At 37.1% G+C, this 12723-nt stretch overlaps 2 protein-coding genes across 2 annotated transcripts; one reads left to right on the top strand and one right to left on the bottom strand.

Annotated features, from left to right (window-relative positions):
- The first annotated feature begins 1764 nt into the window (after nt 1-1764).
- Nucleotides 1765-4065, top strand: LOC111498035 (1-aminocyclopropane-1-carboxylate oxidase homolog 1-like). The gene is made up of 4 exons (XM_023149089.1): nt 1765-1928; nt 2004-2418; nt 3295-3616; nt 3749-4065. Exons 1-4 carry the CDS (start codon nt 1850-1852, stop codon nt 3998-4000), a joined length of 1068 nt encoding a protein of 355 aa, XP_023004857.1. The 5' UTR covers nt 1765-1849; the 3' UTR covers nt 4001-4065.
- A 166-nt stretch (nt 4066-4231) lies between these two features.
- LOC111498031 (transcription factor EMB1444-like) lies at nt 4232-10577 on the bottom strand. The gene is made up of 12 exons (XM_023149085.1): nt 9516-10577; nt 9116-9286; nt 8827-8911; nt 8672-8713; nt 8192-8251; nt 7780-7893; nt 7452-7484; nt 6314-7321; nt 6111-6212; nt 5708-5848; nt 4839-4964; nt 4232-4670 (listed from the first exon to the last, which is right to left on the bottom strand). The coding sequence occupies exons 1-12, from the start codon at nt 9611-9613 to the stop codon at nt 4590-4592; spliced, it is 2061 nt and encodes a 686-aa protein (XP_023004853.1). The 5' UTR covers nt 9614-10577; the 3' UTR covers nt 4232-4589.
- Between the last annotated feature and the right edge of the window lie 2146 nt (nt 10578-12723).

Genomic DNA, 12723 nt, shown 5'->3' with positions numbered 1-12723 from the left:
TTATTGAATGAAGAAATTATGCTCAACCATCCACCATGAGTTTGAGAAAAAGGTCGAGAACATGCTTAATAGTGAGACATTCTAACACGAAAATGACAATACACTCACACGGCACGACCTGTGGTTTTGGAAGGAGCAAACGATGCTCGATTTGGTCCTATAAGATGATGTACTAATAATGCCTAGTAAAGGCATGTTGAGAGCTTGTTTCATGTCATTGCCTAATCTTTGGGAGCAATTGGATCACTCTGTCACAACAAATAGCACTTTAAGAGCTTGTCGTGAGTTACCTAAAGGACATAAAAGCCTATGTCTGTCTTTTAACATTTGGCAATGCGAAGAATACGAGGAACTCACTCAGATATTTACACCGGTGGAGTTGACAAGCCAGAAGGAATTGAGTTAGCTTAAGTCAACTAGCTGCATGTGCGTGTGCGTGAACGGCGTGTAGGAAAGTATTTAATCTTGTTCAGACTAAAAAACGGATCCAACGTCATGCCATGATCTTTTAATAAAAGTATAGGTCCCACCATATTGATATCTCTCAATTCCAACCATAGAGTTACTTACTAAATATTACGTGTAAAATACTCAAACACAGTGCTACTCTTAATTTTTAGGTAAGGAAAAGACACGTTTGTACAAATGACAGACATTGCGGTGACAATCATGGAACTGAAACTAGGGTAAATGCATTCATGTTCTCCGATATCCTATATTTATTTTTCAACTCTTTCAAAGCTAAGTAAGTCATATTTGCCTTCTCGGGGGCTCATTCATAAAAACGTCAAAATTAAATGCGTCTAAGACACGAGTCGATATGATTGAGGGGACAAATTTTTAAAATTGACTAAATTAAAGCAATTAAAAGAAGAAAAAAAAATGAATGCAATGAATGAATGATGTGTAGATTAGTTGAACCTTCATAAAAGTTAAAACTAAACCCATTAAATAATTCTCACACATTCCAAAGTTGCCCTTTCATACAATAAATGGGACATTTATTTTTCATTTTTCCCTTCAAATATAATATAAAATATAAAATATTTCTTTTTTTATATTGGAGAATTAAATGTCTAGTAATGGGCCATTTTCAATTGAAACCGCACATTTTTCATCTTCCATACTATAGTATAAAAAAAAAATACATGTCTAATATATAAAATAATCTTTCTATTTTAAATTATATATATACTAAAAACGTTCGTCGACCAGAATAAGGACAGGAAAGTCTATCTCCGCTTCTCATTTCAATCTTCATCCTGCAAAATTCTGCATTTATTTTCACTCGATGGGGTAGAGATTTAGACAAAGTAAAGAACAGTGATTATACTCTTCGTCTCTAGTTCTATTTAGCTAACACGAAGAAATATCTTCTCACTATTTCTCTCGTTTTCGCTCGAGAAGGGTAGCTAATGGAATACACCGTCCATCCATCATAAAATTAAATAAACAAATTATCCACATTAACTCCATATTCCTTAATTGATATATATATATATATATATATAAAAGATATAGATATAGTATGGGTCCCATGGAGCTAGGTAGGTTTCAAGTCAACTTAATAAATAATAATTTAAATCAAAATTTAACTATGAATTTCATAAATTTATATAAATAAATAAAGAATTAATAAATTGAAAGATTGCTTAGTTTGAAATTCAACTTAAAAAAATAATAATAAATGGAAAGATTGCTTAGTTTGTGGTCTATACGAAAGACAATATGGTATGGTCTTCCTTACCAAATCCTTATAAAACCCTCACATATATTCTTTCCTCTTCTTATTCTTATCTTAGTTCCATACCTCTCAACCTCCTCCTTCAAATAGTTGACTTCCTCCGACATGGATCCCTCTGGTGACGACGACTCGCAAAGAGCTCGACAAGTGAAGGAGTTCGACGATACAAAGTCTGGAGTAAAAGGTCTCGAGTGAATTTGAATAAATGCTTGTTTGTTTGAGTTTGAATGTGCATGATCTTGTTCATTTTGTTTAACAGGTTTGATGGATAGAGGTGCCACGACGATCCCGAAGTTCTTCATCCACCCGTCTGAGAGTGCGAATAGGAAGGTGGCAGTGGCGGAGGTGCCGGTGATAGATCTGAGGGAGGGACGGGGAAGGGAAGAGGTGGTGAGGGAGATAGGGGAGGCATGTGAGAAGTGGGGGCTGTTTCAAATGGTGAACCATGGAGTCCCAAATGAGGTGATGGAGAGAATGTTGGAAGGCATAAGGGAGTTTCACGAACAGGCAAGAGAGGAGAAGATGAAGTGGTACTCAAGGGATCCTTCACAAAAGGTTAGGTTTTATTGTAATGGTGATCTTCTTGTTTCTAAGGCTGCAAGTTGGAGAGACTCCATAGCTTTTGAGTATCAACATGGCCCTCTCACCCCTCAGGCATATCCACCCACATGCAGGTTCAAATCCTTCCTTCTTTTTCACTAATGTTGTACATTTTCAAAACACCTTTCAAGTGATTTGATTCTATCATATCAAAACAGCTGTCCAAAACCAAAGAAAAAAGTTACATAGGCTCGTACATTTTCTATAGATTCTAATTACCCGTAATAACGGTTGAAGATGAGGATGAAACATTTGTTATATAGTATGGAAACCTGTCCCTAATAAATGCATTTTAAAACTGAGGCTGACGTATGTAATAGGCCAAAACTGACAATATTTGCTAACGGTAGGCTCGAACTGTTACAAATAGTATCAAAGTTAGTCACTGGGGGGTGTGCCAACAAGGACATTGGACCCTAGAGGGTGGATTGTATTCCTTGTAAAGGTGTGGAAACATATCCCTAGTAGACACGTTTTAAAATTACTCATAATAAAGGCTCCTATTTTTAGTACATTTTCTAACCATTCAAATTATTCATAATAATTGTAACGGTTGGATAGGGGAACAAAGTATTCCTTATGTGAAAATCTCTCAGGTAGATGCATTTTAAAACCATAAGGTTGATCAAGCAGTCAATATTTGCTAGGGGTAAGCTTGAGCTGTTCCAAATGATATCAGAATCAGTCATCAAGCAGTGTGCCAGCGAGGATGCTGGCCTCCAAGAGGGTAGATTGTATTCCTTATAAAGATGTGGAAACCTCTCCTTAATAAACACGTTTTAAAACCGTGATACTGACAATGATCATAACAAGTCAAAGTGGACAATATTTACTAATGGTGGTCTTAGATGGTTACAGTTTCTTTCTCAAACTAGTCCATCGTCTTTCAATAAATTCTCAGTCTACAGGTCGATCAAAAGCTCATCTTAGTTTCTTTTTGTGTTTGACAGAGAGGCAGTGAGTGAATACATAAAGCAGATGACAGAGCTAAGAGATAAGATATCAGAGTTACTATCAGAGGCATTGGGGCTGAGCAGTGATTACCTTGCAGGATTAGAATGCATGAAATCTGAAACTCTTGTGTGTCACTATTACCCACCCTGTCCTCAACCAGAGCTCACATTGGGCACCACCAAACACTCAGACCCTTCTGCTTTGACAATTCTCCTCCAAGACAACACTGGTGGCCTCCAAGTCCTTCATCAAAACCAATGGCTCCATGTTCCTCCTATCCCCGGAGCACTACTCGCCAACATCGGCGACCTTCTACAGGTGCGCATGCCTTCTATCTATCTATATACATAAACTCCACGTCAAATATTAGCCCTTTATCGACGTGCCAACAGACAAACAAACATATATTAGTGGCATAACTCGACATTGTTTTGTATCGATACCATGCAGCTAATCACCAATGACAAGATCAAGAGTGTAGAGCATAGGGTGTTGGCAAGGAGCAATGGAAAGAGAGTATCAGCAGCATGTTTCTTTTATCCAAGCGCAAAACATAGACTCACACCTTACGGACCTGCAAAAGAGTTTCAATCAGAGGATAACCCACCCATATATAGACCCACTAACATCAATGAGTATCTGAGCTACTATATACTGAAGGGATTAGATGGTAGCTCAGCCTTACCATATTTTAGAATATGATAACCTCCTACTTGTAACAGCCCAAACTGGCTCAATGCTAGTAGATATTATCCGCTTTAGTCCGTTATATATCGCTATCAGCCTCACGGTTATAAAACGCGTCTACTAGGGAGAGGTTTCCACACCCTTATAAGGAATGCTTCGTTTTGCTCTCCAACCGATGTGTGATCTCACACCAAAACAAAAACTAAGAATGAAGTATCAGTTTTTCTTTTTGGGATGGGAAGGGGAGAAAAAATAAAGACAAATATTGTTCAAATGAACTTATACTATTCAAATGGGTTGTACAAATACAGAATAGTTGCACTCTATAAAGTGGAAAGCTTTTTTCAAACAAATGACAATACTAGCTAGAAAACACACCCAAAAAAAAAGACAAAAAAAAACTTGGTTTGCTTTTAGAGCACCCTTCTTTAGGTTTCTTTTTTCTTTTGTTCAACTTTTGAAGATTGAATGGGAAAGGTGCATCTCTGAGAAAAGTGCTGCAGCACTCTATAAAGCTGGAGACAGATGGATTCACAACAAGAAACTCATGACATTTTACAGAGGAATCTACAAACAGTGGCAAAAAGTTGAGGCGTTGAAGCTGTCACATTGTATTACTGCGCTGTAGTATTTGAACAAGTGACCATAAGATATCCATCCTGTGTATGTTCCTGTTATTCTCCCCCTACAATCGTTCAAAACTAGATATCAAACAACGATTGCTAATATACAGATTTTCATCCGTTATTTAAAGCATATAAAGTCAAATCTATGTATCTAGTTGTTTCGAAACATGTTACGTGTTGCAGGCAAAGAATAAGTCTCACGTGCTGGTAATTTTACTTGTTTATACCTCAACCACAAAACAAATCCATGTCTTGTCGCCATGAGCTTCTGTTATGCCTCTTAGTATTATCAATCCCAAGCTTCTAATAGCCTCTGCTATCTCCAAAAAATGGCTGCATTCTTCACACAACATCTGCATACAGGTGTATCACTTGTCATTATGTTAAACTAAGGAAAAAGTAAATGACCGATGACGGAAAATTGAAGCAAATAAAAGAGTTAAACTGAAGAAACAATATGGACAATGGATACTCTAAGATCCTACATCAGTTGGAGAGGGGAACGAAGCATTATTTATAAGGGTGTGAAAACCTCTCCCTATCAAACACATTTTAAAAATCTTGTGGAGAAGTCCGAAAGGGAAAGCCTTAAGAGGATAATATCTGCTAGCGGTGGGCTTGGGCTGTAACAAATGGTGATAGAGTCAGACACGGGACGGTGTGCCAGCGAGGACGTTAAATACCAAAGAGGGGTGAACACCAGGCGGTGTGCGCGCGAGGACGTTGGTTTACGAATGGAGGTGGATTGTGAGATCCCACATTGATTTGAGGGAGAAACGAGTGTCAGCGAGGATGTTGGGCCCCTAAGGGGAGTGGATTGTGAGATCCCACCTCGACTGGAGAGGGGAACGAAGCATTCTTTATAAGGGGTGGAAACCTTTCCCTAATAGACGCATTTTAAAAATCTTGAGGGGAAGCCCGAAAGAGAAAACCCAAAGAGGACAATATCTGCTAGTAGTGTGCTTGGGGTGTTACCGATACAAAATGTTCTACCCAAGAGAAATTGACTAATATTTGGCTCTATGATAAATTTACACACACACACACACACTAGAAACATCATGATAAATAAAAGATGAATTTTCATAATTCATACCTCTACAAGAATCTGACCGTTCTTGTTGAGATTCTCCACAATTATCGAACAGACTTTAAGTTGACCACCGACTTCAACTGCCCAGCTTGAACCCTGATCAGTACTTGAGGATCCTAGCATGCCATTTTTCTTTTGATGCAACTATAAATACATAACATGTAAGAAGAGGAAAACAGTATTCAAGATTATAACATAAAACTGTTACTATTTTCCTTGGAGTTCATATAAAAATGTTGCTCAAGTGCAGACAAGTTGAAAGTCTAAGCCTACTATAACAAGGGATGCGACCTGTGGCATTAAGGGTCATTTTAAACAATAGTTGTCCGGTTAATTACAGGTTTAGTTCTTAAGCTTTCAAAAAAAGTTAACTTTCCTGCTACACTTCGGTTTCAAAGCCAATTACCTTCATGTTGGCGCATTTGTTTAGCTTGCCAGCATGCTTGGTGATGCCTTGCAAGAACAACATGTGCTTGATTGTGCGCTCCAGCAATGAATCAATACTACACTGTGATACAAGCAAGAAAACTTTAGTGGATGAAGCAAAAAAGCAATGAAACATTATACTTCTATCAAGGAAAGATGAAAGAATGGCTTCTCAGAAGTTACTTTTGCTCCATTTGGTACTAGCTCCCGAAGTTCTTTGATTCGATCCTGGATCAATTGTCTATCCCTCGGCCTCGGCCTACAACTCTCACCAGGTCTAGCCCTTCTTTTACTGTTCTTTGCAGGTTCTGAAAACTGCTCCAGGTGCTCACTGCCAGTACCAGAATATGTCGACGAAAACCCTTTTGTGGACATCACCCCACATACTCCTGATGAGCTTAAAGAGTTCTGCATCTCCTCTCCAATAAAAGATGTCTGACTTTGACCCATTGTATAACCTTCTGAACAAGTAGACGTAACATTTGTCGAAGGCTCGGGAATCCTTTCAGTCGTTAACAGAGACTGTCCAGATTTGCATAGAGATGTGTCACTTTTAACATCAGAACCACTATGACAAACATCAGCCACTACTGCTTCTAAAAGATGCTCTGTCGGTGAATCAGACGTCAAATGGCTACCATTCGTTCCCTCAGATAACTCAAAAGCTTTACCACCAAAAACATACTTGGTTTTCCAGTCAAGATAAAGAGCATCTTTCAGAAAAGCAGGTCCTAGTACTTCATGTAGCTCATAACCAGCAGGGAACTTCAACGACGAATTTGATGGATACACATTAATAGTTTCTGATGCTTCGACATCATTTTGCAAGTACATTTCTGAAGGGTTGGTTTGACTACACATCCCGTCGTGTTTAAGTCCACAAACAGACGAGGCGTGAGGATTCATAGGGAAGTATGCTTCATCTGTTATGATCTTTTCAGCTGGACCAGATAAATTAACCGTACCCATTTCGAAGTTTTGCGATCCCACATTGATTTTTTGTTTCAAACCGACAGCGATATCTTTGCACTCACTAGGCTCCCCTCCACATATCCTGTCATCAAGCACCCTCACTTGCGACTTAAAACTGTCCATATTGATAGCATCTGGTTTGATTTCTAGAGATTTAATGCCCCCAGATCCCGACAACTCTATCCCCACATCCTTGCTGACCATTTCAACTTCATTTTTCTGAGCACAAAGTAGACTATTAAAAGAATATTCCTAAGTATGATCACAGGAAGGAAATTTTAGGCAACAAATAACTGTACTGTCTCTATTTTCATAGGTGTCTTAAGTTGTTAACGCCACCCGGGCTCACCTCTGTTGCTAAGCTTCTAGACGGAATGTCTGCCTACAGAAAAGAAATTTTGATATCATCAGCGTAACTAGCACATACCCTATCACATCAAACCAATACAGACAAATTATTTAATTGCCTAAACCAGTTAAAGATGTGAGATCACACATCGGTTGGGGAGGAGAACGAAGCATTCTTTATAAGGGTGTGGAAACCTCTCCTTAGCAGTCGCATTTTAAAAACCCTGAGGAGAAGCCCGAAAGGGAAAACCTAAAGAGGATAATATCTGCTAGCAATGGGTTTAGGCCGTTACAGGAGAGGAAGGTAAAAGATACAGAAAGGGAGTTACCACGTATCCCGAACTCTCACAAGAACGCATTGGCTGAATATGCCCAGCTGAAGACTCTTGAAGAGTTAGAAAGACGTTTCTGATGCAAGCCACAAGATTGACATCCTCAGTGACCTAATTCCAATAACAAAAAAGGACCCATCAAAAAACCAAAAGCATCACGAGTATTGTAATGAAGGCTACTAAACAATAACAGATACCAAATACCAAATACCAAATATTGCAAGGAATGTAAGGCTACCATAAGTTGAAATAAATTATAATGTCGGGGGGCCTATCGTATGAAACAAGGTAAGTTACAGCTAGGATTGAGCATAATTATGTATACTACAACTCCAAACAAAATGTTGACATTCAGCTCGGATCATAACTCACAAACTTCCACAATCTACTAGAAGGAAGATGATCTTACTTTATCTAAAGATCCAAGCTGTAAAACACCGTGCGGGACAACGGCTGCAACAACAATAGTCTACAAAGCATATAAATGACAGTTAAGTAGAGAGTTCGAAAGAATATATAACGGAATTTAGCAGAGAAAAAATCGAATAATCTGAATTTATTCTCAAATTGTTCATCAGGACAGCATATGAACAGTTAAATTCATGACCGAACCCACCCTATAAGCCGATTCAAGATGATAAATATATTAACGAGAAATACTAAATGTTATCATAATTCAGAAAACCTACGAATATTATTGCAATCATATATTATGGGTAATAATACACTGCTATCCTTGAGGAACGTGGGTTCAAACTACAAAATAAGAAATTTAACGTGTTGAGTAGCACAGTATCGACTCCCAAATTTGTGAAGTCAAAATTACAATCCAGCGGAGAAATACACTAGTCACTCAAACGTGGGCGAAGGGAAAGAAAGGCTGCCATACCTTAATGCCAGCTGAAAATTGAGTTTGCCAACCGTCGCAGTACTGTTAAAAAAGTGATCAGAAAATGAGTAATGAAATACAACCCGAGATAGTCGAAAAACAAGCATGATAAACTTCATTAACTTAAACTATTGCACAACACGAAAATATAGCACCTCAAGTGTTGAAGAGAAATTTGGAATTTGCTCATCTGCAGTAATCCATTGATATTTTCCAGTAACTGCTACTTGTCCAACAATCCTTGCAAAAGGAAATAATAATTAAAACAAGGTGAAGCCAATTAGAACCTTATATAGATTCCCAGAGAAACCGATTTATCTTTAAGAAAACTTGAATGAAGGATAAATTATACGAATATATCCAAGAACAATGGTGGTTAAACCAAAATTATCTTGAACTAATCTTAAAATAACCAAATAGAATGACAAATGTTGAGATGTTTACCCTTCCCCAAGAGAATATACATGATAAGACATCTTTGCCACAGCTAATCCTAGAGCGTCGTGTGAATAACATCCATCATGAAACTTCTCGATCGTTTTACTGTAAAACTTGCTCTCTGGCAGATCATGTTGTTCCGAATTGTCGTAGTAGCCATCTTCCCAAGTCAGCACCCTGAATTCAACATAAATTTAAAAGATAACAGATCAAACATTTATATCAATTATATTCCCTGGACTGCTATTGATTTGAACCTTAAACCTCAAAGGTCGAGATTATAATGACTGTCTAGATAAGTTATGCGTAGGTTAGCCATCAAGTTTATCTTCTTCATACATCAAAGAACCAGATTAACAAATGGACAGTAACTTTCAATGATAAAATGACAAGAAAATCGACTTACATACGAGCTCGATGCTTAAGTTTCCAAAAGACAGCATACTTCCATTCAGAGTTGCAACAAAGGCTTTTGAGTATTTGGTGCAAATCAGTAGTACCCATCGCTCACTGAACCAATTTTGTCTAAATGCCCCCTAAAAAGAATACACTACAAAGCAGGGCGTGTTCCTAAAACCACGTTGAAAACCCCCAAATCTAAACACCTTGAGAAGAAAAACCCCCAATTTTTCTAGCTTCCCCTGTAAGAGCCTCTACCAGCCTGCTTTCTCCTCAACCCTGCTCGCCGTTTTATTGGCGGTCCAATTGTTGGTAATAGCAGACGATCAGTTCCCATCCCCTTAAACTCAAACAGCCCCAAAAAACCCCAACTCAAATACACGAATTCTTCAACAAATTCCACACAAACAAGACGATATCAATGAAATTTCAGCATCAACAACATAGCTTCTAACACAGTGGACTTCATTATAGGTCATATAAGTATAACAATCCATGAAGAACAATAACAGCAGCAACAGAGTAAAATCCCAAACGAACACTCAAATACGGCTGATTTTCTCTCAGACCCACCACGGATCACTCAAACAAGGGCAAAATCAAATCCTAGCTTATGTCGGACGACATGGATAAACTTATGAAATCGTCATAAAAACAACAAAAAGGAGTACGAAGAAGTGTTTTCAAGGATCAAATAAGAACCCAAAACCAAAACCCAGAAACCAAAAAAACCCAAAAAGGCGTCAAAGGGAAGGATTTCAAGAAGCCACTTTACAGAGAGAAGCAGTATTGATTGAAGCTTTTTGACCGAAAGAAACGAGGAGAATCACAGAGAAATTCAACGCCCTGATCTACATTTTTCTTGCATTGTCGCTTTTCTTTTTCTTAAATCGGCTTCACAGAGAGATCCCACAGCTTTCCTCAGAGGAAAAAAAGGTTGAAATGCTTGAAAGAGAGCGAGAAAGCCCTGTGGTTTGCGTTGAATTCTGATCGCTTTGTTTCAATTGGTGAAAGGAACAATTACAGACTCACACACACACACACACACACACACAACAATAACGGATGGTGAAGAACTCGAAACCCAACGGCTTTAATACAACCGGACGGCTCGTTTTAGCATTACCGGCGCCGCTCAGCCCTTGCCAATCTTCTTCTTTCAGCGTAAGTTAGCAAGGGATTCCTTTTTAGTGGGGGTATTTTTGTAATATCAGTGGAGACGGAGGGCAAAAAGGGAAAAATAATTTTTTTTTTTTTTTCCACTAATACCAAATTTATAATTTTCCTTTTTCGAGTTCGTTGAAATCTCTACTGAATTATGCTTGTATCGGTAATTATACCAGTGTAGTTTGAGCATATTAAAAATACATATCGACCACTCAAATTATATGTTCACCTTCTCAACACACCTAATAATTATACCGATTACTCTAATTGCAACACCATCTTCTCATACAAAATTTAATAACTCATGATCAAAATGATTCAAATGTTTAACATCTTAGTCGAGATATATGTCTTAACCAGTTGAGCTATGCTTATATTGACAAAATTTACTAAAGCTAAGATGATTCAAGTGTTTGACATCTTAATCGAAATATATCTGTTAATCAGTTGAGCTTTGCTTGTATTGACAAAGTTTTTTCTTTCATTCACTCGGTGGAAAGTGTCAAAGAAATATGGGAAACAACATGATGGTAAGGAAGGAAAATGGCATTATTTTTTGTAATGGTTAGCCTTTTTGTTAGACAAAGTGCATATGAATGTTTGGCATAAACCCTAAACCCTCCTTTCATGTCGTTTTCAACCATGATTTTGTTGTTACAAAAGTTGTCACAATTACCCTCCATGTCCCATTTTTCGGTTAAAGAGAGTTTGTTTTATTTTTTAGATCTGAATAAAGGAAGCGTACGTAAATGAATTGAGATCATATCCAAACGAGACAGATCCTGAGGATAGAATGACTAAGGAATGTTTAAAAGAATTGAAAGTCACTGTTTATATCAACAAGATACATCTTCCACTAAGAACTCGTATTTGTCTGTGAAGACAATCTTCACTGTTATAAGTAATAAGTAAGTAACGTGTTCCTTAATTTTTGGATTAACGTTGTAATAACATAGAATTAAAAAATGTTTGATGCATCACACCAACAACCAAACATAATTTGGGGAATCCCATGATGATGTGTGTATGTTTTAAGAGTGTGTGATCTTGTGGGATTATTGCCATTCATTTTCAATCATTCATTTTGTTCCTATTTGTGAGGGGAGAGTGATTATAGGGAAGAACAAAAAGTTAATCTACTTTATTTATGGATAATTAAGTTTGAAAACATGTTTTCCGACACTTTCTTGCAACATGGTTAAGTGACAACTATTCCCACAAACGAACGAGTTCTTCCAGCATGTTTTGAGACATTGCTCCTAAAATGTTTGTTTTTTTAGTCATCTTATCATACATTCAGCTATGATATCGATTCATTCATGTAGTTCTCATTTACTTTGGTGTCACAAAATACATCATATATCTATCATCCAGCGAAACTAAAAGCTAAATTTGTATTGTAACGAATGGAATTAAAAAATCTTCTATATTTTTCAAACGGGTCACGAACAATAATCTATCGAAAGAACGTAAAATTAGAAAATTGGAGTTGGAAAGCATCAGGATCTCTAGTAGATATCATAGCTTAGCTTTTTACTAACATATAATCTACAAGATGAGTCTTAGTCTTGATGCAATGAGTGACAACTTTGATATCTCTCTCTAAATGTCACTAGTCAATATCGATCGGTATCAAAATGGAAAACCCATTAATGCATATATATATATATACCCAAGACATTAGTGGGTAGTGTCCTCTTGAAAAAATAAATACCCGACTCGATAAAACCTTACCATTAATACTATAACATTTGATAAAAGATAAGCATCGGCTCGTGTATGGTAGGAAGAGGTTTTCACACTTTTAGAAAGAATGTTTTTGTGTACTCTTCAATTGACGTGAGATCTTATAGCCCTACAGACAAATAAATTAAAATATTTTGTAGTGACTTTAATTGAAAAATCTCCTGATTTTAAATATTTTGTTGTCTCGTTGTTTGACGCGATTCTTTTTGTCAATTCACAAAAAAAAAAAAAAAAAAAAAAAAAAAAAAAAAAAAAAAAAAAAAAAAAAAAAAAAAAAAAAAAAAAAAAAAAAAAAAAAAAAA

The sequence above is a fragment of the Cucurbita maxima genome, unplaced genomic scaffold (genome assembly GCF_002738345.1).
Source record: "Cucurbita maxima cultivar Rimu unplaced genomic scaffold, Cmax_1.0 Cma_Scf00024, whole genome shotgun sequence".
NCBI lineage: Eukaryota > Viridiplantae > Streptophyta > Magnoliopsida > Cucurbitales > Cucurbitaceae > Cucurbita > Cucurbita maxima.
Note: the sequence above shows the minus strand (reverse complement) of the source record. Positions and strands in the feature narration are given on the sequence as shown.